This window comes from Amphibalanus amphitrite, unplaced genomic scaffold (assembly GCF_019059575.1).
Source record: "Amphibalanus amphitrite isolate SeventyFive unplaced genomic scaffold, NRLGWU_Aamphi_draft 000011F_arrow, whole genome shotgun sequence".
Taxonomy (NCBI): Eukaryota; Metazoa; Arthropoda; class Thecostraca; order Balanomorpha; family Balanidae; genus Amphibalanus; species Amphibalanus amphitrite.
In genome coordinates, this window is record NW_024881507.1 from 134,483 (window position 1) to 161,052 (window position 26,570).

At 59.0% G+C, this 26,570-nt stretch overlaps 3 protein-coding genes across 4 annotated transcripts in view; 2 read left to right on the top strand and 1 right to left on the bottom strand.

Moving 5' to 3' along the window:
* The window catches only part of LOC122381427 (plexin-A2-like), a 133,222-nt gene that overhangs the window by 88,993 nt on the left and 17,659 nt on the right, over positions 1-26,570 (bottom strand). The window lies entirely within an intron of this gene.
* LOC122381442 lies at positions 17,244-18,364 on the top strand. The gene is made up of 3 exons (XM_043365603.1): positions 17,244-17,729; positions 18,004-18,151; positions 18,258-18,364. The coding sequence occupies exons 1-3, from the start codon at positions 17,358-17,360 to the stop codon at positions 18,272-18,274; spliced, it is 537 nt and encodes a 178-aa protein (XP_043221538.1). The 5' UTR covers positions 17,244-17,357; the 3' UTR covers positions 18,275-18,364.
* LOC122381436 lies at positions 19,322-21,392 on the top strand. Its single transcript, XM_043365589.1, has 2 exons — positions 19,322-20,372; positions 20,740-21,392. The coding sequence occupies exons 1-2, from the start codon at positions 19,326-19,328 to the stop codon at positions 20,755-20,757; spliced, it is 1,065 nt and encodes a 354-aa protein (XP_043221524.1). The 5' UTR covers positions 19,322-19,325; the 3' UTR covers positions 20,758-21,392.

The window sequence follows — 26,570 nt, forward strand, 5'->3', positions numbered from 1 at the left end:
CAAATAAGCAAGGATCAAATGTCTTGCTGAAATGTGTTGCCCGGATCTTCAAGTTTTGTTATACATGTATCAGTGCCTCATGTCAAACCGGGCGCACCCACACGCTGTTTTCAATATGAACCCCTTTTCGGCGGATGCACGTGTCACCTAGAGATTACACATAAGGGTTCATTTGCACGCACGTGTTAGAAAAGATAACACGGACGGCCTTTGCAATCACTATCATCAGCCGAGACAGATTCTTGGCTGTCTTCCTGTAGTCCTTGGACTTCAGATATCCCACACGTAACGGCCGATGGGGTTGACACCAAGTGAGCGGGTCGACCAGGGGGTAAGGGTCCTCCTGCTCAAGAAACGGGCCCTAGCATTTCGTTTAGGCACCGGAGTGCAATTTTCGAAGTGTGGACTTGAACCCATCCTACCTGTGCACATGTCTGCAGCGTTTTGACCATTGTCTTGCCCCGAGTTGCCCCACATTTCTCGCTTAAACTTCTAGAGCACTCCCACGCAGCAGTTTTCAGCGGCAATGTTGGTGTTTCAATTTGAAGTCTTAAGAAGAAGGCCTCGCGGCACCATGAGCGTCTATCGCAAATTAAGCAATAACCTTCGGACTGTGGAGCTGGTGTTCTTACCTAGCCTTTGAGGGTGGCATATCTACCCAAACCGTTTGTTCTGGCCGTTGGCGCCTCCATGAAGGTGGATGTGTGCTTCACTGGTTGACCGGGCGTGGCCGGTGAGCGGTGCTCAGAATTGATTTGGGTTTTTTATCCTCGAAGCAAAGTAAATTCTTAGCCCTTTTCTACCCTAAATAGCACCTATTTATTCCTGACCTTGTAGAGTATAATCCCCATGTCATTATCAATAATATAATGAGACATGTTGGACCGCACCCCGCATCTTGCGCGAGCTCGCAGATGGTCAGGGAAGGCATCTCGTTGACCAAATGGGTGATCTCTTTGTAGTTTAAATGACTATGAATAATTCTTTTTCTCGGACTTTCAAGGATTCATTCGATTTTTAACGATCACTTTGGTAGTAAGTTGCATGTGCAGTAAAAAAATCGCCTTGCAAGGGGTGCAGCGGAGGCATCAAAGCATGCACCGAACTGTTGCAGCACGGAAACTGCGGGCATCGAATCCAAGTGCTTTTTGGCGATATTTGTTTTTCGCTCTGTGCAAGGCAAGATTTTTAATATTATAAATTAAAATGCATATGAAAGAAAACTTGAAAATGTCCTCTGTCAATTGGGCATAAATACGTGCACGTGCGTTCAAGCAATTTTTCCTACAAAGCGATTAGAATCATGACATATTTTCGCGAACACCCCGAACCCTTCCACCAGCGCGGCGCTTTGACGCGTCCTGACGGCGGTCACGGGTCCGCCGCAGATCGATGGTAGATCCGCCACCAGGGATCCCATTTTGCCGCCCCAGCGGCGCCAGCGTCGCACCAACACCGATTGACACGAGCCCAAGGTCGACGGCCAATTCACTTTTCGATCCGACGGCATTATTCAATTGCGACGTCACCGCAAAACAACTGCCAGCCGCGCCGGCCGAAACAATTGTTTGATTGTTCCACAACTGTCAGTTGATTTCTGGTCATCATTAAAATTGTCGGGCGCGTATCCAGCGATGTTGGCATGCCAGTTGGCTTGGTCATCCGCCCAAAATGGATCTGTGGGATAGGGAAAAACGTCTGAAGGTCAGCCAGGCACGCTAGAGCCGCCCGCATGCAACGCCGCAAATCCCGCCGAGTGCCGCTGTCTGCCGAATGGCGCCTCCGACGTCACGGGCTGGGTGCGATCCCAGTTAGCAGAGCAGTCACGGGGAAAGACCGTTATGAGTAATTCTCAGCTGATGGAGACCAAATCCCGATCTCAGGTCGCTACGTCAGAGCAGGTAGGTGGATCATTTTCTACGTGAGGAAGCTGCTCAGTGCTCACGAGGACGCTTGATCACGATTGAACACCAGTCAGAAAACCCTTTCCACTCGGCCGCCCACACGACGCCGAATTCGGCGATGCCCACCGCCTTCATCTACCGCTGACATCGCCGAACCGGCCGGCCTCTGGCCGTCGATGCTCGCACACCTCCCAGAAGAGCCATTTATCAGCGGCGCTGACCGTCCGCCGGGTCAGCGGCCCGTGGGCCAATAGGAGGTCACAGCGCCGATCGGGGATCACTTTCCAGGCGAGCCTCAGCGACAGGAGATATGATTGCCAGCTGAGTCAACAGCGCTGAAGACTCTTCGCCGCCAGCAGTGTCACCGCCAGCCCGGCACGTGATGAATATCCAGCAGATATATGAGAGGAAGGCAAATTGAACCCGCTCGCCGGCCCATATTCAATAACGCACCCATGGCGAGGACGGAATTCGTCACAGTTGGCCGGCTCAAAACTCGATCGGTGCCTCAGAAGACTCGGCACGTGATGCGAATGAGGCCGGCCTGGGACGCGGGACCTGCTTGGACGTCGGAGATACCGCGCTGCACGCTAATTTGTCATGCTTTCCCAGTGAGATCACTGCGCGGTTTTCCTGACCGTCGCGGTCATTGCCTGTCAGACTGGGCGACACTATCTGCATCGCAAACGCGGCGCAACTCTAGCACCTTGAGCTACCACTTTCATCGGTCAAAAATTATGTCCCGTTCAAATCTTGACAATCTATGAAGGACGAAGGGATTAAATTACTCAAAGAGCTTGCAAACAAGTTCCGAAAGGATGAAGGAGTGCAGCTTCCAGCATCAGTTAGAAATATTCCACCATGAGCATAACAGTGGCAAGCTATCACTTCACGAGTCAAATTAAGTAGCAAGGTACACAACACAAACATTATCGTGAGCAGTGCACAATGCTCATAGCAGGAGATGCGTTTACCAAAGCAGGTGGCGACCCACAGAGGATTCCGTCATTGCGAAACGAGGGAAGCTATTCATAGTTCGTCTCTGGAAAATCCGCGATGACGCGAACATCCCTAATCCTTGAGCGACGAGCCGGCCGGTGCCTGCGGTCAACGTCGCCGAAATCTCAGCCGCATCTCGTGAGTGACAGCACGACTCCTCCCCCGGTGGCGAGCGTCCACAACGCCGGGGTCCGGGTAGCCGGTGGACCGGGCCCGCGCACCACCCGACTCCCGGAGCGGAGGCCGACACGGTCCTCCGAGGGCTCAGCGGCGGTCAGGGCCGGCTGCGGCTGTTCGCCGAACCCCCTCGCCGCACGCGCTGCATGCTAACGACGGGACGCACGGGCACCGGCGCCGCACGGTGACGGCTCAGCGACATTTATACCAGCGCGCAGGGAGGCGCGGACACAGAACTTCACCATAGCGATGATGTGATATTCCAGCTACGGTCAGCGTCGCAGTGACCGAGAAGAGCTATCGGTAATCATGTTGAGGTACGCGGCTGACGTCAGGTGGTAAGCCATGCCAAACCACTGGTATCTGAGATACGCCACATCACTCGGCGACAAACCCAGTGCAACCCTTTGGAGAGTGCCGATCTATATAGAGGAAGAGTTTCCAATCGACCACTGACCACCCAGCAGCCGGCGCCAGAAGAGCGATGCGTCAGCGCACCCTCCTGGAGCGACTCGCCGCAATTACGCGAGCCACTCGTTCGACGTCATCCATCCCTGATTAGCATCGAGCGGCTGACATCGTGATCGCCCCGAGAGGGGGGTTATTGGCCCCGCTGTAGCTTCCTCGGCCCGCGGCGGGGGCGGCGGTGTGAAGGCAACAGGTGGCAGGGCGATGTCCGCCGCCGCGGCGCCCGGCTGGTCAGCGCCGCCGGCACAAAAAGTGGTCACCAAGACCGGAGCGTCCTCAGCGGAGGTCGACCTCGAGGTAGTCGAGGTCGACCGAGGTCGTTCGAGCAAGTGGACGGCAATCAGCCAAGCATGACCTTTATCTCTCTCGAGTTTACAAACCCGCCCTGACAGCTGGCTGGCCCGGGGTGGTACCGGAGCATGGGTGCCTCCCGAGGACCCGGCGCGGTCACTCACTCCTGTGGGAGGCGGGCGGTCGCGGTCGCGGCGCCCGCCCGCCGCTCTGACGCGCTACTGGCAGCCTCCCGCCCCCTTGGCACGGCGGGCAGAGAGCAACTCAGGCGTGTCTCGGGTCGGCGCCCGGCAGTCGGTCCGATGCCGAGTCATGCCCATTTGCCGCCGGGTCGTCCCCGGTGATGGGGGCTCCGTGCAGAGTGACGGCCCCTCTGCAGCTGTGCGTCGACGCAGCTGGGCCGACGTCACGCTCTGACGTGACGAATCGCATTGTGATGCGACGTTTGGCCGTGTGAAATTTGGTAGTGATTCCCTTTACACACCCTAACGGCCACTCGTGGCCATTTGGGACCCCTTGGCAGCTCTGTTACTTCATTTAATCGACCATGTCTATTTGATCTCAGCTGCTGTTTTAAAATCATGTCCATTTAATCGTAGGCCTGCCCTCTCGCTTCAGACATGACTCAGGGCCGACCTGCGTTCCCGAGAACTGGGTTCCCGATCGGGCGGCTCACCACGCCACGTGTCATGTAACTCGTCGGCAAACGGCCATCAAATGGTTTGTTTGCAGCCGCTGCCCGGTCGCCGCACAGACGCCGTCTTGTACCTCGTGACGCGGCGTTCATGTCGGCCGTCTTATCGGAGTCGGCGGCCACCCGCGCCGGCCAGGTCAGGTCGTCCGCCGCCCACCGCTCACTGGCAGTGTCGCGCAGAAGCATGCGACGGCGCCGGACCGTGATGAATTGTTCAGCTCATCGCTGACGGCTGGACCGTGCCGACCAGACGGCGCGTGATGAAAGAACGACCGACACGCACGCCCGGCACGCACACCGGTGCCGGTGGCGCGTCGCCGCGCCGGCCCGACCGACGCACTTGCGTATGCACGCCGCCTGTGCGGCACTGATTATGGCAGGTTTAGGGCGTCCCTTCTCACGGTAAGTGCTCGAGGGCCGCGGTGCGCTTCGTATGGCCGGCGCGATGTGGCCATTTCTCTGTCGGGTCACCGCAGGGTGTCGGTCCGAGATCGTGACTCGGCGTATCCGACCCGCGGCTCTACTGCAATTCCTCAGCTGAGCAGAGCTGTCAGCTGAGCAGAGACGCCAGCCGGCCAGCGGGCAGGCGGGAGGACCAGCCAGCCGCCGCTGCACAATCGCACCGCCCGCTATTTACAATCGCCATTGTGCGCAGTCAAATGGTCACGTGACCGTGGCGACCTACCAAGCTGCAGCATCGGGCCAGGTCACGTGACCTCGGCCCCGGCGCGGTGATGGTAATGCCGTTCAGCACTCGGCGGTCCGCTGGCACCCAGCGGGTGACGTCCCGGCGCGGCGGCGGCGGCGGCGGCGCACTGACGGCCTCCCCACACGGCCCAAGTGGCCGTCCGAGCGGCCGGTCGTGGCCCGCTCGTGCGTCTCGAGTCGGAGGGGCACCTCCCCAGCCGCGACCAATCTACATGGATGGCCACTGGCGCGGCGGGGGTGCCTTTCACCGCCCGCTCGCGCCGCCGTCCGATCGTGCGCGTCCCACGGCGGCGGCGGCGGCGGCGGTGACGACTGAGCACATCAGCATTCAGTGCGCGGCCGCACCGTCAGCTTCTGTGTGTGCGTGACGTCAGAGTGGCCCTGTCGAGGTGCGGCCGCTGACCGCAGTAAGCCGCACGCAGCGTCCACAGGTCCCCGTCCCTCCCGAGGCGGCATGACCCCGGAGAGAGCGGCGTCCCGTCGGACCGGTCCGGCGGACAGCGAGGTGATTTACTCGCATCCGCGTCGGTCGCGGCGCGCTCGCCGGGTCAGGGCGGACGCCCCTCTTGGCTTGCAACAGCGCGGGCAGGCAGCAGCACCGCTACAACTGGTGGTCATGTTCGGACCGCCGGCTTCATTTCAGACTCCAGAGAAGACACATACATCAGTCAGGTCACCTCTACTCCGGTCCGCAAACTTCCCCGATCCATCGCCTCGCCCGATGGGAGGAATTAATTCCAAACTCGTAGCCTGTCACCGGTGTCGCCGACGAACGCGGAAGACCGGACCAGAAGTTAATCCCAGGCACCAGCGTCGCAAATTCTCCTCCGTCATCCTCCTTCATTCTGCTTGGAAATTACACTCGAGAGCCCTGAGTCATTCTATCGCCAGGACAGTGTCCGATTGTGTCTAACCCACGCCGCCACAGCCGTCCTCTTCCCTCTCCTCTCCATACGCCTTCAGTACCACGCGAGCGTCCTCACTCCTCAGTAAGCGGCGACAGCGCCAACCGCGGCCACGCGCCCATGGATGTGATTATGGCGGTGACGGCGCGGCGCGTCTCGTCTCGGGCGATCCCCCTGGGCCCTGACGGCCCACATCCTGACGTCGCTATCTGCCCTGCCGCAGTCCCCAGGGAGAGGAGTGTCGCCACGAACCGGCGTCCATAGAGCCCGGCTGCCCGCGCCAAGGCGTCACAGCGTTTGGCGAGACGTCAGCCATGTCCAAAAATGGTCACTGCTGTCGTGTTTGCCTTCTGCGGACTGCAGAGTGTCGTGCAGAAATCCTTTCATGGAGCACGGGCACTTGGGGAGATAACGTATCAGGACCGGGCAATGCTAGGCGGACGTGTTCAGGGGGCGGCCATGTGCAGGACACCGTGTGGTCGGGAAACGCAGATATAAACAAGAAATCGGGCGCAGTGTGGTGGCCTGACTTCCTTTTCCTTGTTGCTATGATGTGTTGCTAGAACAGCTATTTTCTACAGTTTGAGCCGGTGTCATTTGCCTGTCGCTCTCCGAAATCGTATGCAGTTGGGACAGCCAGAACTAAATGACGGACTAACTAGTCTGCAGAACCCCCCCCCCCCCCCCCACACACACACACTGGGGCCGGGACGGGTGACAGTCGCGTGACAGTCGTATGACTGGACAAGTCGCACTGGCGACGACGCCATTGTCACACAGCGTCTATCAGGACAGCACCCTCTCCCCCCCCCCCCCCCGCTTCCACATACGCATTGACACAGACACACAGCCATAAAGGCTGCAAACATGTGGGCCCATGCGGGTCCACAGACAACCATCGAGGCACTAACGGACACAGCCCGTAAACACGCGCACAAACACAAACAGCGCGCAGGGGAGCAAACACATCCGGTCACCAACATATTCAGTCACAGATAAAGATGTCGGGGTGCCAGCTAGACCATCCACACCGACGAACGGACGGACGGGTACAGGAGGACGGATACTGGATAATACGTACTGGACAAGCGGAAAGATAGGTTGAGATTCAGAGCCGTAAGGCACGTGGCGAGTCTGTCCTGACGGGTAGATGTAAGAAAATGTGAGACACCAGGAAGGGTGATGGCTCTATACGAGAAACGTCAACAGACGCCTTTTGAAACTGCAGAAAAGCATAGATCTAATGGACAAACAAGCTGGCATTCAGCCCCAGACCACTCAACGGAGACGGCGTGCAGTAGTCTTCTGAAGGAACGGCATACCATCGGGGAGAGAGAGAAAAGGAGAATAGAAGCGAGGGGAGGGCGCTCACAATACCGTCGCCGACAGCCGAACGGGGAGCCGGCACGCATCGACGACGGAAACGAAAACTCAACAGGATTAGCACAAAAAGAAGAGGCAATAAAATGCCCTCGACTCCAGCTGAGTAGCAGACAGACCAGAGGTTTTCAAACTACTGCAGGCGCTTTGTGGAGTGAAGGCGAACAATTCGGGACGGAGGCCCGGTTTGAGAGGCCCCGTTTCCCTCCCTCCGTCGTTTGAATGAAACAAACGCTGGCCACACAAAGGAAAGACACGATGACAGGGGGGCGGAGGCAATTTACACAGACAGGAAAACTTTGTCGATCACGCAGGCCGAGTCTGACTGTAATTACAAGAGTGCAAATAAACAGAAAGCCGGATACGTTTACGACGCAGAATGCCGACTTCCAGCCGATGCTGATAGCAGCACAAAACAATACAGCGCCGCGACAAAAACGCGACCAAATCAATGAAGGGCTCCTGCAGTTGCATGCTACAGGCGCCAGCGATACGATAAATCCAGGTTGAATGTGGCCCAGGGTTTTGTCGATGATTCATTGCAATGCACTGTCTATAAAGGAGGACCAGCAACAATGGTGTTTAACTGTTTACGCAGGCACTTCGCCTGGAGACGCCTCACAAAACAAGACTGGTTTTCAAACTACCATTCCGATTCTCTTTTCTCTAGTTGAATAGTTTCATGATTTCTGCTCAAGGTGTTCTACCCCCCCCCCCCCCCCCCTGCGGTACCTGAACTAATGCCACGCTGTGGTACCTGAACTAATGCCACGCTGATTTGCAGGACAGGCGGTGAATACGCCCGTCACCGCAGCACATTTCAGCAGCGGCGGCTCAGATAGTCCGTGACCACAGATGGCTTCGGATAGAGACTGGACCGGCCTCCGAGTGGTCAGCGCTAACCCTGCAGCGACTCTTTCAGCGGTGAACGCTCATCGGCGAGTCCCGTAAATCCCTCCAACGACCGAAGACGGCCGCACCTGTCACAGCAGTGGGTCAACCACGGCCGCCGCTGACCCGGCCGCCACAGGTGCCTCGACGCCTGTCCACGGGTTCCACGGCGCCTGTCCACACCTCCGGGCCAGGTTAGCCCGCTCTGCAGAGACCGACCGTGCAGCACAGCGCCCCTGCCGACATCAAACGAGCCGCGCAACCACCGCAACATCCGGTGACGTGCGGTCACGTGACGCGGCCGTCAGCTGACGCCGTGCGAAGTTCCCAGACCGCCGTGGTACGGCGCGCGCCGCCCATTAGTCCGTAGACCCCGCCCGGCCGGCCGCCGACCGACGCAAATTTGTACAGAGCCGAACGATGCGGCTCGGTGAAAAATATTGACACGGGAAATCGGGGTCGGCTCGCCCGGTCGGTCGGCCGCTCGGTCGGTTTGTGCGACTGTCACGTGTGGTTGGCGCACTGATAACCTCCCCCAGCGGAGGCGGTGTAGACGCCGGAGACGGCGGCGGTTGATGACTCGCCCGGAGATGACTCGGGGCGACTCCAGCGGTCACGGAGGTCGGCCTGCGGTCGGTGGTGGTGACGGCGATCACGAGGTCGAGCGGTCGCGCGTGGCACCAGACAGCACACGCCAAAAAGCATATTTACGCGGAATTTTACACGAGCACACGCGATATGTATTTACGTCACTATTTGTTTAGAAAGCTGTTTTCACTCATAGGCGGCGGAACGGGGAGGGCACCGGGCCCCTTTGATTTTGGCATTTAACATTAGCCCTATGGGCGTTGCATGGAAAGAATGGGACCAAAAGTCGGCAGTGCCCCCCCCCCCCTTAATTGAAGGTGTTCCGCCGCTACTGTTTCACTGATTATCAAATGCATAGATGAAAGAGTACACAGCGATACTGCAGCATCGCATATCTGCACGGAAATGAAAATCAACCACAGAATAGAAAGTTCAATATATGGTTGGGTGTGTGACGCATACCTATCAGAGCATAAAATGGCCTACAGCTTATCATTCTGTTCCCCGAACCTTACACGACCACACCTAGTCCCGACCACAAAGGCGATACCGGTGACCGGCCGGTGACCGAAACTCTGTCACGCACCTGTTACGCAAGGTTTTGCGCACCAGCCGCGCCCCCGCGCTGCGCGTGACGCGTGACGGTCAGCGTGACGAGCCTCGTGACGGCCGTGGACAGTACGTGACACCGCGTGACGGCCGCGGAGTGACAGCGGCCATGGCCTCTCCCACGGCCCGCAGTAACACGTGTCCCACGCCGTCCACTGCCCAGGGTGCAAAGTCCGCAGTGCACCGGACGGGATGTCTGCAGTTGCACAGTGCACAGTGCACTGCACACCACAGAGAGCCGACGCTGTGCAAACCCCCGCTGGCGCGTGCCATGCGTCCGGTCGGATGGTGTCACCACACAGGAACAGACAGCGCTTTGTTTGAGGGTCAGACAGAACGGACGGGGCAGTCTCGTGACGGTGACGAGATGATATGACCGCCCGCGTGCCGTCACGTTTCGTCACCGTTGCGTCACGGCGCTCCAGATGGGTTCAGAAGGACCGAGTGTGCCAGTCCGCACATGATAACACCGCGGGCGTCAGGTGACGGAGTGACGCCCCGTGACGTCCGTGACGAAGCTGGCACGCAGGCGCGTCACGACGTGCAGTGCGGTCAGCGGTGGGTGTCACGAGCGCGCCTAATAAGGCTCCGTCAGGAGCGCCGGTGTGAGCGCAGCCTCAGAGGTGCGCACGGTGAATAAAGAGCCTCAAAGACTGCGGCACGGACGAGCCGCTGAGAAGGGCAGTCAAATGGAGACTTGGTGACAGCTGCGAGCCGTTCGAGGGCACCTCAGAGCGGCCAATGAGTCTTCAGTCTCTCAATGCCACCACAGAGACGTGCCGGGTCTCATTGGGACCCCAGACCAAATACAGACCAATATGGCCAGTCAGCCACCCACGACCCTGCCCGGACCGCCGCGGTCGCCGCTCCGTTTGGCCCGTCACCCTCCCGAACAGGGCTTCCATAGAGCGGCTCAGCGCGGTCCCACCCATCCACGCGTGGGCGGATCGACAGTCACGCTCCCATGCGAGTTCACACACCCGCCAGCCCCTCCCCATCATCCTCTGAATTCCGAGCAGAGCTCAGCAGCGCGGCACATCCCTCTCATCGTCTACAGCAACTTCAGGGCGGCCACGACGTCAGATCAGGACCGATTCCCGTCCGATACTCGCTCCCCAATGTCTGACTTCAGGGCGACGACCGTCTGCGATGCTGACGCTATCCGCACAATCACGACGTTAGCAGGTCCAGAGAGAGGCTCGAGATAGACTCGAGTCGACTTCAGTCGAGTTTCCGGCCAGCTGAGAGGGTGTCTGGCTCTGGCACGTGGTGAAGGGCGTGAGAGCAGATAACGTCCGACGAAAAGACAGGATCACATCGGGTCGGGGATTCTATGCCGGAGAGGAGTGTGTTGATGGTGATAACGGAAGTAGGGGACGGAGGATTAAGCAGTCATTAATTAGTCGTATCTATGCAGCTCTATTGTCGCAGATTTATCACCATTCAAATGCAGACTAAAGCGGCTTTGTTGAGCTTGCTGTGATAGTGAGGGGGCGGCCGAATGTCACCATTCAGAGGTTTTAAAGCATGGTGTTTACGTTCGCTTTATCGCGCGACAACGGGTGAAGATCGGGTCATTAAAAGCACTAAAAAGTTTTACACTTCGATGTAATAGACCCTAAAGAAGGCATTGTTGGCATTTACAAGTCACTTTGAAATCGTGCCGCAACAAATTGCATAGCAATAATATTCGCTCGGCTGTTATCCTTTTGGCGCAGCTCTGATTGAAAAAGTAATGAAAAGTCAGGCTGATATCCCAGCTTCTCCCAGTGTCACGCTCCCCGTCCCCAATCCCCGTACGGCCAGGCCGGTCCCGCCCCTCCGGCAGGAGCTCAAGGCCACACCTGACCGCGTCGCCACCGCCGCGGGCGTCCCACCACCCCAGGATCGGCCGGTTCGAACCTGGCCCCGGGGCGGGCCCGGGGGCTGCGTGTTCAGGGAACAACTGTCAGCCGCACTCGGCGGCCCACTCCCTCTCACCGCGCCGTCTGCAAAAGCAGCCTGCAGGAGAGGGGGAGCCGTACAGATACGGAGTGAATAGTGCCATGTTTTCATGACCTCGGCGCGGCGGTGCGCAGTGGCCGGTCAGCAGGTCCGGGTTCCCGGTGCAGCGGCGGTCCCAGGGGCCGCTGCGGTGCGCCACAGCCGCGCCCTCACCCAGCGGCAAACACCACTCGGGCAGCTCAGGTGTTTGCCCAGAACTTGGCCTGTTTGCACGGCGCAGGCGTGTTTTCCACAGAGCCAACCGAGGTGGCCCGCCGAGGCGGACTTCCCAGCCGCTGAAAACGCGCCGAAACGCCGAACGGCGAGGAGCGCCGAAAACTGACGCATGGAAGCACTGGAACATCTATGGAGCAAGGTTCGAAACAAGTCGATGCCTAGTCTTCCTCACTGCAACTCCAATTGTAACTTTCACCATCATTGTCTCAGCTTTCCAATCTAGACAATATTGATTGCGTCTATCGTGAAGAGCTAGGCTCAATCAATGTTCCCATCAGAGCATCTTGTGATATGAATCAAAAAGAGCACACAGGGTAGCGATAGGCTCTTTATGCGACCTTTTGGCTGCCATTCGGTGGACGCAATGAACCACTAACCCCTGGGAAAGTACGCCGAGTGTCCAGAGCAGTTTGGCTGAGCTCATGTGTTGACAGTGACAACGTCGAAACAGTTTCCAAACGGCGGATAGAACAATAGAGGCGAGACGGAGACCTGAGGATGCCAGAGCGAATACATGACACGTTCCTGGAGACCTGCCGTCTGAGAATTCATGCATACATTCCCTTCAGTCACCCGGTGGGCTGGCTTCGGTCCCCGGCACCCCCTCCCCAAACTCAGCAAGTCATAACTTTCCGCTGACTCAGCCGCCTTGATGAGGTTCCGCCGTTTAGCCAATTGTGACGATGAGTAACGAGTCGCCTCCAACCTTCATCAGCCTGCATACGCAACGCGCATTGTCCGTTATGCGCGCACAATGGTATGTGGATTAATCGGTATGCGCTGTCTCATCAGCAGTGGCCCACTACGCAACGCCCCAACAACGCGGCGGCGGCCTTCGCTGCAGCGCGCCAATCGCCGCATTGCATGCAGCGTGCAACGGGCAGTGTGAACACTGCACGGGAGGTGTCCAAAGCATTCGCGCCGACCCTTCACAGACAGAGAGGCAGGGCTATGTCGGTGGCAATGAACGGGAGGTATGGAGAGGCTCAAAGAGGGGCTGGGCTTTTACAACACAGCATAACACAGCAGTAGCACAGCACAGTACAGTACAGCACAATACAACACAGCACAGCAAGCACAGCAGATTAAGAGGGCATGGAGAGAAAAGGCACACAACGGATAGAAATGTGACGTTGACAGTGTCCATTAGACACATTTCTTTCAATGGACACTGTAGGCGAACAGTAGACACAAGATGTCTGAGTCACTCACATTGCAATACCAGGAAGGGTACCTATCTAATCGGAAGCCACTGAGAAGGTGGACACAAGTTCACTACGAGCCCGATAAGGCACCCTACCGCGCACTACCCGCCGCGTGGTCAAGGCCTGATAACAACGATCACCGTCGTCCCCGTGAGTCCTGGTCCCCCCACCAGCACACGTTGGGGCCCGAATCAGTCCACCGGACGCCGCCCAGGTAAAAACCGGCCCTGGGGCCGCGGGGCGACGGTTGGCGGCGCGGAGCGTGCGGCGGATTCGTCTCCGGGCGACGCTCCGCGGCGAATGAGGCGCGGGAATTAACGTCGCAAAAACTCCGGCTGAGAATGCGCGTCGCGGGCGTGCTGAATCACATGTTGGAGAGCAGGCCGGGTGAGGCGCGGAGAACGGCATGTTATGGCCGATGATAGTTATCATCTACGGTCGAACAGAGCAGAGACAAGCAGAGCAGAACTGCACGCGACCTACAACTGTCATAACTAGAAGGGCTGCGGTAGTGCGAAAGTATATCAGGATTTCATTCACCAACAGCTCGTGTGCATGGCAGCTCTACTGCTGCCTGTATCTTATCCACGAACTGCAGTAGATCCACTACCCGCAGCCCGAGTGGGCGGGACGGAGCGACGGTTATGACACCCTCCCTAACAAGCCACCACCATTGGACACGGAAGGACGACGCGTCCGCGGCGGTCGCAGCGTGTGGCTTTGTTCGACGAACAATGCCGCCTGTCGGGGAGGCTCGCCTCCACCTGGGAGCCCCGAATACCACAGAGGTCATATCCACCAAACAGCTACCACACTGAGCGGAAACCGTTCTTAGGTGACACAGGAGCGCATCCGGCGTCCCGTCACCACACAGTCGTCCTCGTCTTGACTATAGCGCACCAATAGCGCTCACGGGAACCCGGTTAGCACCAACCAGATAACATAAATCGCCTGATGTGTACACAGGCGCATCTGGGAGCGGTCTGGGAATCTGATACGGCCGGCTAGCTCGATCCTTTCCCAGGGCGGCCCTCTGCTCGGAGCGCCAGGTTCGCTAATGAAGCGGATCGACCGCGGTAATGGCACGCGTTTTATACCGGTCGCCATTCCGCGCACCGCCAATTAGTGGCGCGAATATTGACCCCGCTCGGACACGGCCAGCGCGGCAGACCGGAGAGACCAGAGTGAGCAGAGAGAGACCAAAGACCAGCAGGAGACCATACACTCGTCCACAGCGGACAAGCGGCGGACGGCTAAAAGGAGGTTGCATGGACTGTCCAGTGTAGGTGGAGATCGGCTTATCACCAGTCTTGCGGTATGTGCAAGGGGAGCCACTGCAGGGGCACACTGCATGACTGAGTCTTATAACATCACCCTCTGAGATACCACCTGACCGGGGAGGCCCGGGCTATCCCCCGACCAAACGCTCACCGCCGTCGATAATTCAACAGCCGTTCATTTTAAGGCCGCATCATCATATAAACTCGGTCCGACTGCCGACAGTCGGTGGGCACTGCATTAGGCGCCTCGATATGCCCCGTCAGCGAGCCATCTGGTCGCAGGATTTCCCTGGTCGGCGGCGCCATTTCTGGGCCCACATTCACTCTGCGGCCCGGCGAGCTGTCACAGCCGCCGCCGGCCTGTCTGGCCGCCCGACAGGCGCAGAAGCCGCACATGGGAGGCGATCAATCCGCCCCTGATATGCGACGAGCACACCGCCGCGGCGTGGCCACGACGCCGCGATAGTGGGACAGCCCCACCACCGTCCCCGCCGCCGTCCCCATCATCGACGACGCAAACACTAAATGCAGCACTTCCGATGAAGATCAGTGCAGCTTTCCGGCGTGGATTTGCAGAGATTCTTGCGAGGATATTCCGAGAGCACCACGACGGCCCGACGTCTCCGACGTTAAATTGTGCCGTTTGGAGCATCGCTCCCCTAGGGGATATCGGTATCCTTCACCATCCCACCCAGCCAGCATTGCGTCCCCCAGAGGCCAGTGGAGAAAGTGGTGCACTGCCGGGATGGCCCAATCGTGGGAGGAACCCCGACCCCGGCCATGGCGAGCAGTGACGTTCCTACCCTCCCCCTCACATCCCCACACGAGCGACCGTGACCGGCCGTGACTCGAGTCGTGGCCCACGACACTGTCAGACCACCCACACACCGGTGACGACACGGGATGACACATGACTGGCCGCGTGACCAGCAGACCCGTGACCAATGACCTGACCATCGACCTGACCCGAGCGGCGACCCGGGCAGCATTCAACAAACGCCCACCCGAGCCGACGCTCCTGCGCTACAATGAGTCGGACGCAGCTCGGCGATGCACGCAGCAAGGCGCTGGAATTTACGGCGCTCAGTCTCGGCATAAGTGTCCATTTGCCGGTGGGGTTGCGCTCGTGTCGCCATGAGAACGGCGGCAGGTGCTGAGAACGGCGTGGCACCGCGGGAGGGGCCACAGGACGGGGCGCAGTGCGCGCTGCCGATGGGGGAAACGCAAACAGACACCGCATGGGACAAGTGTTAGAGAGATTGAATGTAATAAGTAACGTAAAAGGGAGTTCAGAAATAAGAAATGAATATGTAATATAAAAGCGCAAAAGGACCATGGCCATGAAAAGATGTCGCCGTAAGCGAAGAGAAACAACCCGGCCGGCGTGTCGCTATTCGTTACTGCCCTGTGACCTTTTTTCTCCTCATGTTACCGTACCGTATATGTTTTCCATCGTTACTGTGTTGTATCCTACCTTTCCTTTACGCCTCGTCATTTTATTTTACCCATGGCAGCCCATTTGGTAACCCCTGCATCCGTCACGAATATTTTTCCTAACCGCGCCGATTTCGCTTTGTTGTCGTATTTCGTTCGGAGTTCTGTCGCCGCCGCCGCCGTGTGAGGTTGTGTACCGCCAGTGTGCCATCTGCTGCCGCCACCGCCACCAATATAATTGAAGTGCTCATATATTCAAGTTTTTTTAAGTCAAACCAGAGAGCCGGCCCTATTTATTTCATTTTGATTTTCAACATAGTCCTCCGGGCCGGATGACTTTTTGATTTCTGTTAAATTTGCTTCTTTGATGATTTGCTGATTGATTTTGACTGATCAAGACTGAGATTGACTTGTGAATTGTGTATATCAAGATGGAGAGTGAGGCACAGCTTAAACAGAAAAGGACTGTGGCTCGAGGTAAGGCAACCAGACTGATGAAAGAGCTTGCCGAATGTGATAATTCTCAAGAGGACGACCTTGCCTTGGCAATACACCACCTTGAGCAGCACGTTGATCTGATGACCGAGATCCAGGTGAGCCTGACAAAGCTGTCTGTGCCTGATGATACCTCGCATATTCAGGATATGCAGGATCAGATTTTCAAAGCTAAGCGTGTGCTTGCTCGTCTGGAAAGGAGCTCTGAGGTCTCTGTTGGAAGGGCTCAGTGTGTGCCGCCTTACCTGGGGGGAAAGCTGGACCTGAAGCTGCCCAAGTTCTGTGGGGATGTGGAAAAGTGGTCAGAGTTCTGGAGCCTGTTCTGTGTATCTGTCCATGACAACCCTGCTTATGCACCTGTCGAAAAGCTGGTGCACTTGAAGGCGCACCTCGTCGATCAGGCAGAGGTGACTGTGCAGGGTCTTCCCATCACTGACCAGGGCTACTTGAAGGCTGTGGAGACCCTGAAGGAAAGGTTTGATCGCCCAGATTTGTGCATTAAGGTGCTGATGCAGAGATTGTTGTCCACCACCCCTGTGCACAATGACAATGACTTGGTCCGCATGCGCCGCATGATTGATGGGCTGGTTTCTGAGGTCAGGGCGCTGGAGACGATGAACGTGTTGCCTGACTCATATGCTGTCCTGCTGATGCCTGTGCTATTGTCGTGCATCCCTGAGTCATGGAAGATTGAATGGCTGAGATGCAGTGCTGACTCATCTGATGAACTCACAGTCTTCCTGAAGTTCCTGCAGAAGGAGATGAGCATCAGGGAGGAGGCAGCTGCTCGGAGGAAGAGGACCACCAGTGAGCAGCCACCTACCGCAGTACCTGGGAAGCCGACAGTCAGCATGCTGAATGTGAGGCAGAAGAAGGGACCTGACTGGGTATGTCTGGCATGCGGAACGGGTAAGCATGGCCTGACTGCGTGTTCGGCCTACCGCACCATGACTGTGCCCGTTCGCTGGGATGTTGTGCGCCAAGCTAAGCTCTGCTACCAGTGTCTTGGTCCCCATCTGCTGCGTGCTTGCCACAGCACCCGATGCCCATGGTGTGGTGGCCCGCACCACTCGTCATTGCACCCACCGCCAGGAGAGCATGCAGCCCTCATGCCTACTGAGAGATGTGTACCTGATCGCGGACCTCTGTCACCCCCTGCCGCTGCTGCTGTGTCTGAGAGTCGCATGCCTGATCGCAGACCATTGCCGCCCCCCGCTGCTGCTGGTACTTTTTCTGCCAACCAGGGACGGATGTGCATGGGCGTGCGGAGCCAGCAGCACTGCTACGTGCAGACAGCGCTCGTGGAGGTGGCTGGTCCTCGGGGCGTGCGTCTAGTACGCGCGCTGATTGACGGCGGGGCAGACGCCTCCTTCATCCGGGCTTCACTGGCTGACCAGCTGGGACTCGAGAAGGTCGGCCAGGGGACCTTCGCGTGCGTCGGATTCAAGGAGAGAGTTGAGGAGGCTCACCAGTACGACCAAGTAAGCGCGCGGCTCACTGGATACCAGAAAGGTGAGGCCGAGCTTGTGTTCTGGAGAACTGATAAGCTGTGTGCGCCCGTGGGAGCTCCACCACCCATTCAGTCTCTGCCCCCAAGTGTAGAGCTTGCTGATGACTTCCGTGACGGACCTGTTGATGCTCTAATTGGGTGTGATCAGCTGTACAAGGTGGTGTTGTGGAACCAGGTGGAGGTGAATCCTGGCCTCCGTCTGGTGGAGACTGTGTTTGGGTATGTGCTCCACGGACAGTCCCCAGGCCAGCAGACGACCCGGCAGCGGCACGCCTACCGCTGTCAGCTGGTTGACGTCGAGCGAATGTGGACGCTGGACGCTGTGGGAGTCGCCGCAGAGGAGACCGCCGAGAGAGACCCACCTGTACCGACTTGGAACGCCACCGAGAACAGGTATGAGATGGGGCTAGTATGGAAGTCCGACCAGCGCCCAGTGTCTAACCTGATGTTATCGAAGACCCGGACTCACCGTATGACAGAGAAGTTGAATGTTGAACAGTTCCAGGAGTACGATGACCACCTGCATCAGCTGCTGGAAGACGCTGTCATCGAGCCCGCGCTGCCGAGTCCGCCATCAGAGTTCATCTTACCGCACCGAGGACTGCACCGCAACGGCAAACTGCGAGTGGTGTTCGATGGATCAGCGCCAGACGGTGCAGGTATGAGCCTGAACTCCTACCTTGAGCCGGGAGAGAACCTGCTGCATCGTTTACCAGCTGTGCTACTGAACTTCCGTTCAGGAGCTGTGGGTTGTCAGACGGACATTCGTGCAGCTTTCCATCAGATTGTACTCACTGAGGAGGACCGTCAGTTCGTGCAGCTGCTGTGGGCGGGCCAGCGGCTGAGGTTTCGCAGGGTCCCGTTTGGACTCACCTGTTCGCCCTACATGCTGCTGTGCACTATCGCTGAGCACGTCCGCCGGTGTCTGCGCGATGAACCTGTTCTGTTGCAGAAGGTTCAGGATCCCGTCTACATGGACGACATGTGCCCGTCCTTCAGTACGAGGGCGGAGGCAGAGGCCGGACTGACGAAGATGGGTGACGTCTTCAGCGAGGCCTCCATGGATCTTCACAAGACCAGGATGTCTGGTGACGACACTGAGGACGAGAAGGTGCTCGGCCTACTGTGGAGCACAAGATCGGATCGTCTGGCCGTGACCGTGCCACAGGTGACCTGCCCTGGCACCCGGACTGAGCTGCTATCTGCTGTGAGTAGACCGTTTGATCCGCTCGGCGTGGTGACGCCGTGGCTGATCTGGGGGAAGGCCCTGTTTCAGCGTACCTGGCTTGACGCTCAATGCACATGGGATAGTCCCCTGAGTGGGGAGCTGCAGACCGAGGTCCGAGCCTGGTGGAGAGACTCGCCGGGGAGGGTGATCTGGTTCCCTCGCCTAGCCGGAGCGCGTGACGATCAGTCCGGAGCGACTTTTCACGTGTTTTGTGACGCGTCTCGGACCGCCTACTGTGCGGTGGTGTATGTGGTCCAGGGTGGGGAGCCTGCCCTGGTGATGTCGAAGAGTAGGCTGGCCCCCCTGTCTCCACATCTAACGATCCCCAAGCTGGAGCTGATGGCCGCTGTTGTTGGAGCCAGGTTGATGGACTTCATCAAGAACGCGCTGCATCTGGAGAGCGCAACAGTCACCTACTGGTCCGACTCGACCGACGTGCTTCACTGGCTCAACCGGAGGCGGCCTCTCAAGATGTTCGTGGAGAACCGGGTGAAGACTGTGCTTCAGTTGACGACCGCCGACCAGTGGAGGTACGTCAGAGGCTCTGATAACCCCGCTGACATAGGCACGAGAGGGGTAACGCTGACCTCTCTCATCGCCTGTGACAAGTGGTGGAAGGGTCCACCATTTGATTTGAGTCCGCCTGACTATGATGCCTCGTTAGTGCTACTGACGCCTCCCTCAGCAGAAGCCGAAGCAGAGACGAGGCCCGAGGTCAGACGTCAGATCGTGGCCGTGAGACGAGAGTGTGGCCCTGATCCGATTCCAGACGTCATGCGTGGACCGTTTGACGTGACTCGGTGTTCTCATCTCAAGCAGGCAGTGAACCGCACCGCGTGGATTCTTCGGTTCGCGCACAACGCCAGGCACCAGCGCACGGAGAGGAGGAGTGGAGCGCTGTCGCCCGACGAGCGCCGGGAGGCGCTGCGGTTCTGGATCCGGGTCTCGCAGAGTGCCGCCTACGCGCAGGAGCTGGAGGCGCTGACGGCAGGCGCGCCGCTGCCACCCAACTCGCGACTCGAGAAGGTCAGACCTCGTCTAAACGCAGATGGTGTCCTAGAAGCTGTCACGCGAACTCACGAACCTGCTCTGATCATTCTGCCTGAGTTTGCCCATCTGACCACCTTGATAGTGGATGATGCCCACCGTAAATCGTTTCACCAGGGTACCCGCACCACACTGGCACTGCTGTCTGGTGAATACTGTGTGAGGAGACGAACTGTTCATCGTGTAGTCAGTACATGCTTCAGGTGCCGGAGGTACCGGGGTGCGCCGTACCGGTCAGCTGATGGCGCGCTGCCCCTGTTCAGGACGGAGCCCAGCCGTCCGTTCAGCCGGGTCGGTGTGGACTTTTTCGGTCCGATGTACGTCAAGGGCGGCGACAAGGTATGGGTACTGCTGCTGACCTGTGCCTCGTCGCGAGCTGTGCATCTCGAACTGTGTAAGACTCAGAATGTCGCTGACGTCAAGCTGGCTTTGCGCCGCTTCTTTGCGCTACGTGGCACCCCATCGCTAGTTGTGAGTGACAATGCCAGAACGTTTCATGCCCTGCTCGGGCACCTACCTGCAGCTGTGACCTGGCGCTTTGTACCCGAGGCGGCGCCCTGGTGGGGCGGCTTCTGGGAACGTTTGGTCGGGATAACCAAGAAGTCCCTGCGCATTACCCTGCACCAGTGTTATCTTACCCATGAGGAGTTGGCAGTCACCCTGTATGAGTTGGCCTTACAACTGAACTTCCGACCTCTCACCCCAGGTGACGACGACGTGCTGACGCCCGCGCACCTGTTGTTCGGGGTCACGTCCATCCGTGGCGTGCTCTCTCCGTCTGGCCACGAGCTGGACAGCCTGAGTCGGCGCTGGCGGCACCAGCGGCTGGTCAGCGAGCACCTGGTTCAGCGATGGACCAAAGAGTACCTGCAGACTCTACGCACGTGGAGCTTCTCTCGGCGCGGCCGTCCGGTTCGGCTGCCCGAGGTCGGAGAGATTGTGCTGGTGCACGCGGAAGGTCCGCGTGGTCGCTGGCCTCTGGCGCGCGTGGTGTCCCTCCTGTCTGGAGCGGACGGCCGCGCTCGCGCGGCGAGTATCGTGCTAAGAGGGCGACTTACCCGCCGCCCGATCAACAAACTGTTGAGACTAGAGGCGTCGGAGTGAAGTGAGCGTCGGCGAGGCGAGTGCCGAAAAAGTGACTTGTGTGCCGAGTGAGGAGAGACTTTTCGAAGTGACGGCTCACTTCGAAAGTGGGGAGTATGTCGCTATTCGTTACTGCCCTGTGACCTTTTTTCTCCTCATGTTACCGTACCGTATATGTTTTCCATCGTTACTGTGTTGTATCCTACCTTTCCTTTACGCCTCGTCATTTTATTTTACCCATGGCAGCCCATTTGGTAACCCCTGCATCCGTCACGAATATTTTTCCTAACCGCGCCGATTTCGCTTTGTTGTCGTATTTCGTTCGGAGTTCTGTCGCCGCCGCCGCCGTGTGAGGTTGTGTACCGCCAGTGTGCCATCTGCTGCCGCCACCGCCACCAATATAATTGAAGTGCTCATATATTCAAGTTTTTTTAAGTCAAACCAGAGAGCCGGCCCTATTTATTTCATTTTGATTTTCAACACGGCGTAGGCGTTGTGTTTATCGGCAACAAAAACGTAATTGCAGACGTAACTCTGTACGTGGAAGCACGTCGGATGAGGTTTCAAATGAAGTCGCAAGATGTGCCGGCTGCAATCTGCAGCGAGGACGGCACCGGGCCTGCGAAATGGCCTCGGTCGTCACGCGTTAGCCGATCATTAGCGGCACGCAATGGGCGCCGGGCCGGTGGCGGAGGCTCCCTCCTCTGAGGCTCTGTTGGTGCCTCCTCTGCTGCCTCCTCGGGCGGAACGCAGCGGTGACCGGGCGCTCTGCACCGTCAGCCACCGAGGGGCGCCGCACGGACGGCTGATGGAGGGGCGGAGTCGGGGTGACACGGGGGAGTAAATTGTCGAGTCAGACTCAGAGTGGTCGTGGAGTCGCTGGACGGGCTACCGCGGCGCGCCGAAGTGAGGCGAGATAAAGCAGAATGGAATGAAACCCGGGAGTCATCGGCAGGGGCGGGCAGGGGCGAATTTGGCGAGCGGTCAGTGTCCCATAGAGGGTGGCGTCATATGCACGAAGGAATGGTATGCCAAAAGGTGTCTCCTGTACGGGGATGATCCAAATATATGTGCAAAGAAAACAAATGGTGCAGCTTCAATACCGACCCAAAAGTCAGAACAATGGATAAAAGAACGCCGTCTTGCAAGCAGCGCTGATGAGCTGCACAGCACAGAACATGGAATGCATAGAGAAGCACCGTGCGACACCACACAGCCCGAGCTGGGCCGGACTCGGCAGGTGCATGGTGCAGGCCAGCCGAGCAGACCGGCACGGCGCAGGACCCGTCTCGGTGTCCGACCACCGCACGACATGTCACGCACGCCACGCCGCCGGGGCGTGTTCCCACAATTCATCTCGCACTCAAAACTGCGCGGCCGCAGACCGCAGCCGCCGGCAGCTGCAGCGGCCGCCGCACCCGCCGGCGTCCCGTCACGGCTCCGGGAGCCGGACACCGCGCGTGGCCACTTTTCGCCAGCGTTTTTGCCGGCGCGTCTGCATCGCGACGCTCGAGCGTTCGACCGGGCGAGACCGCGGTCGGCGTCCGTTCCGCCGGCTCGCGGGGCGCCTCTGGGCCCTACGCGGCTACGCGCTGCTATGCTCGGTCATTGGTCCTCGTGAGTCGTCGCAAAGAGTCGTCGCACTTTGGTCCCCCTCAGTCGCACCGGAACGGGTAATTTCGTCCAGGTAATTGCCTAGCGAAGTGGCCGTGCAGGGCGCCGCTGTTTTGTTCACGCACGACGAGCCACAGGAGCCGAGAAGGGTGAGGATGAGGCGAGCCAGAACGAGCTACAAACGAGACACGCCGAGGGCGACCGCGAGGCAAGAACAACGGCACGCCGGGCGGGGCGGGCTGAGGTATGGCGGGGCACGGCGCGGCCCGAACCAGCTCGCTGTGGGATATTATTTACGGCCTCACGCCGGGCGCGCCGGCAGCGCTAGGTGCCGGTCGGTTCTGGGTGGGGCGGGGCAGCCGACGCACCCGGCTAGACGCGCCAGGCGGCTCCGATCGGCACCGGTGGTTGGTTTTGGAGCAGGGCCACCGGCGATATGACGTCATAGCCGATGGAGGAACATGGCAGCACCTTCCGCCGTCTGCGGGCACTGCCAGCTGGCTGCACGGAGGGCGACACGGCCAGTCTAGACGGCCGGCAGTCCAGACACGGCGAGCCAGCGCGGCAGACAGCGGGGGCGACGGCGGTGGACAGTTCCAGACAGCGGCGGAGAGCCACGGCGTTCCCAGCATCCGGTGGAGCGGAGCAGGAAAACGGACACGGACCGCTCCAGCCGCCCAGAGGTCCGACTGACCGGAGAGCTGGCCCGCCGAGTGCCGACCGGACACACGCCACCGGACTGATGGATGACCCGGCGGTACGGTCCAGCCAGCGCGGCACTCGGCGCGGTCTGGCCACCAGATGTGTCACATAGGGTCAAGGGTACGGGTGAGGGAACGAAGAGGTCGGCGGTGTGACGCCGGCGTCACAGGTCCGTGGGACATGACTGGGTCTGACTCAGACGACCGGTGACGGGTCCAAATGTAAACAGACCGAACGAGTCCCTCCTGCCGAGCAGAGGTGTGCGTGTCTGTCTGGTGAGTCGGAGGATCGGCGCGATAGGAAGTGTGTCACACAGACGGGGAGGGGAGCGGGGTCGCCCTCCCAGCGCGCTCCCAGAGCCGGCGGACCCTCAGAACGGCCAATAACGGGCCAGTCGGACGCTGCCGGTCCATTCAGCCGGCCATACTGCCCAGATGTAACGACCGCAGATGATGGCCGAGCTACTGTGCCCCGGCGGCCGGCCATTAATTGTGCGCATTCACTCCGGCCGCCGCTCCAAACAGCCGGACACGCTGCGACCCGGACTTCCTCCTTCCCTCTCTCCCACTCCCCCACAATATTGTCCCATATACAAACACACATACAACCACAGCCACCACCAGACGCAACAGAGACCGAGTCGACCGCCCGGCGCCCGACACGAGCCGGGCCATGAAATAAAAACCACCTCCCACGGCCGCAGCGGCTCGCTGGCCACGACTGTCGATCCATCACAGCCGGTATCGCCACGGCGAATTTAGCGGCTAATTTCCCAGCGGAGCGCGTCATCGGCGGTACCAGCCGCGCGTCATCGCTCCCACCGGCGTCATCACCGTCCGCGCAGTCATCGGCGCCGTCATCGGGTGGCTGATGGGCGGTGGGGTATGGTGCAACGACAGCCACTCATGGAGCCGGCAGAGGTGACTGATACGTCCTGCGCTCTCCGATACGGACCGCGTCGGTCGTTGGGGCGTGGTCAGGGTTGAGCAATACGCGAGATGCCCCGTGAGCGTCTGAGATCGCCCCCCGGCGGTACTGAGCGTGCACTGGGTCGGAGATAGTCCGCTCACTGGCAATATGTAGTCGACTACCTACCGTCTGCAGCCTGCACCCGACCCGACGCCTGGACCGCGCCCACCAGGCCCTGACCAGCAGCCATAGGGTTGGTAGTGCGCCCGGAGAGATATCAGCTATAAATCGGCAGAGCGGGGGCGGGGTCCATCGGGCCACGCGCGGCCGGTCCACCGGCAGAGGGCGAGCGACCACGCCCTGCCGCGGGCCGGCGTCACGGGGCCGATGCTGCCATAGCGATCACATATCATTAGGTAACGACCGACGGTCGCAGCGCCGCTGACCAGGGTGGTGTCAGACGGGTGGGGTACGGTCGTGTCGGACAGGGTGAGGCGACCGACACCGAGGTGCCGTAATGGGCACGGCGCCGCGGTGGGTCCGTCGTTCCGCTCGAGCACCGTGCACCAGAAGCGGCGGGTGGGGCGAGTCTGGGCACAGCACAGCGGCACGGCCCGCCACATACGGACACAGGCAGCCATGAATGGCCCGTATCAGCCGCTCACGTGAGTTTCCGTGGAGGGCCGGGGCACGAACTCCACGTCGGAATGTGTTCGGTCGGGTCACAGCCGGGCCAATCGGCCGTGATACCGCCGCACGCTCGGCCCGCTCGGACGGACAATGGAACCCGTATAGCAGGAAATAGTGTTTACACCGGCCGATTTTCAGCGCCGCATCCGCATTCGAGCGAAACGTGAGTCAGCGCCGCTCTGGAAAACGTGGCGAGCTGAAATATTGCAGCCCTTGGCTGAAACACGCCGCCAATGAGTCAGGTAACCAATCTACAGTGCGCGGATATAATTGGACTCCGCCCGCCGGGAGTCGAACGCAGCTCTCTCTCACCTAAACGCTAGTCACGTAGACGGCGAAACATACGAGTACGGCCAGAGTTGCTGAACCGCTGAATCACGTCCCCAATGCGAGCGAAGCAATCACGCTGTCCACCCCTCGGCTGCCTCCGATTATTCGGGAGTCGGCTGCTGCTGTGAGGGGCGGGGAGCGTCTCGGAGGGCGGCCCGCGCCCGTCCGGCCATCACCCCTGCAGAGGTGACCTTACCGATCGGATGGAATGCCTCTGCACCCCGCCTGTGGTGCCGGCCGGCGTGTTATGACTATGATCGACTCGTGAGTCAGGAGTCAGAGTCACGTGCCGACTCTCAGCAGCGACCTCCGCGACCGCTGGTAAAACCCACTCGCCATCAATCGACTCTCGTCACGATGACTCTGATGACTCGAGTCTGACGTGGCTCCGATGAAATGGGAAGAATCGCATCCGTGACCGCATCCGTGCTCTCGGTCTCCTGCATTTTACATCCTATTCCGGAGCACCGCAAACGCAAATCAGACGACGTCATCAATGGCAGAGTGACGTCACACTGGCGGAATAACTCAGCGACTACTGCGAAGTAGTAGCCAACGGCGAGTCATCTTCGAGACTGCGTTCGACCGGTCTGCAGCGCACAGCGGTGTAAGTAGCCAGTCTGGGTGTCACTCCCGAACATCAGTCGGATTTCCTTTATTTTCGTCTCCGTCTATGATAAGGTTATCTGTCAGACACCCCACATCAAAGCGGGACCAAACCAAACGAAAATAGCTCCGGCGGAGGCGGGCCACAGGTGTGACCTTCCACGATTCAATGCCCGACTGATGCACTGCGGGCTTTCCAAAAGGAAAAGGGCGGTCGTTAACACAGAAAGGACCGGTCCTCAGGAAAACCGCGCCAGGTTCGTCTGGCTGGCGCCAGAAGTACAACGCCGTCCGACACCAAATTACGGATGCTAATGCAGGAGTCGGCGCTCAACCTCCCAACGGTAGGCCGGTTCGTTCCCACAGCTCTTTACCTTGTTCTCCCGGCGTTCTCTTCTTCATTATCCATTCATGTCATGTACCCCAGACGAAAAAGAACAGGAGTAAAACCAAAGGTGAAGACAAATATCTCGAACAGCTGTGAGCAGCGGTTGCTCGGGAAATACCGAGCGCGATGACGTCCGCGCGGATGAAAGAACGAACGCGCCCGCAGCGCTGCTAGTCACCGCGATGAAAGGCCGAACGCACCCGCAGCAACGCTAA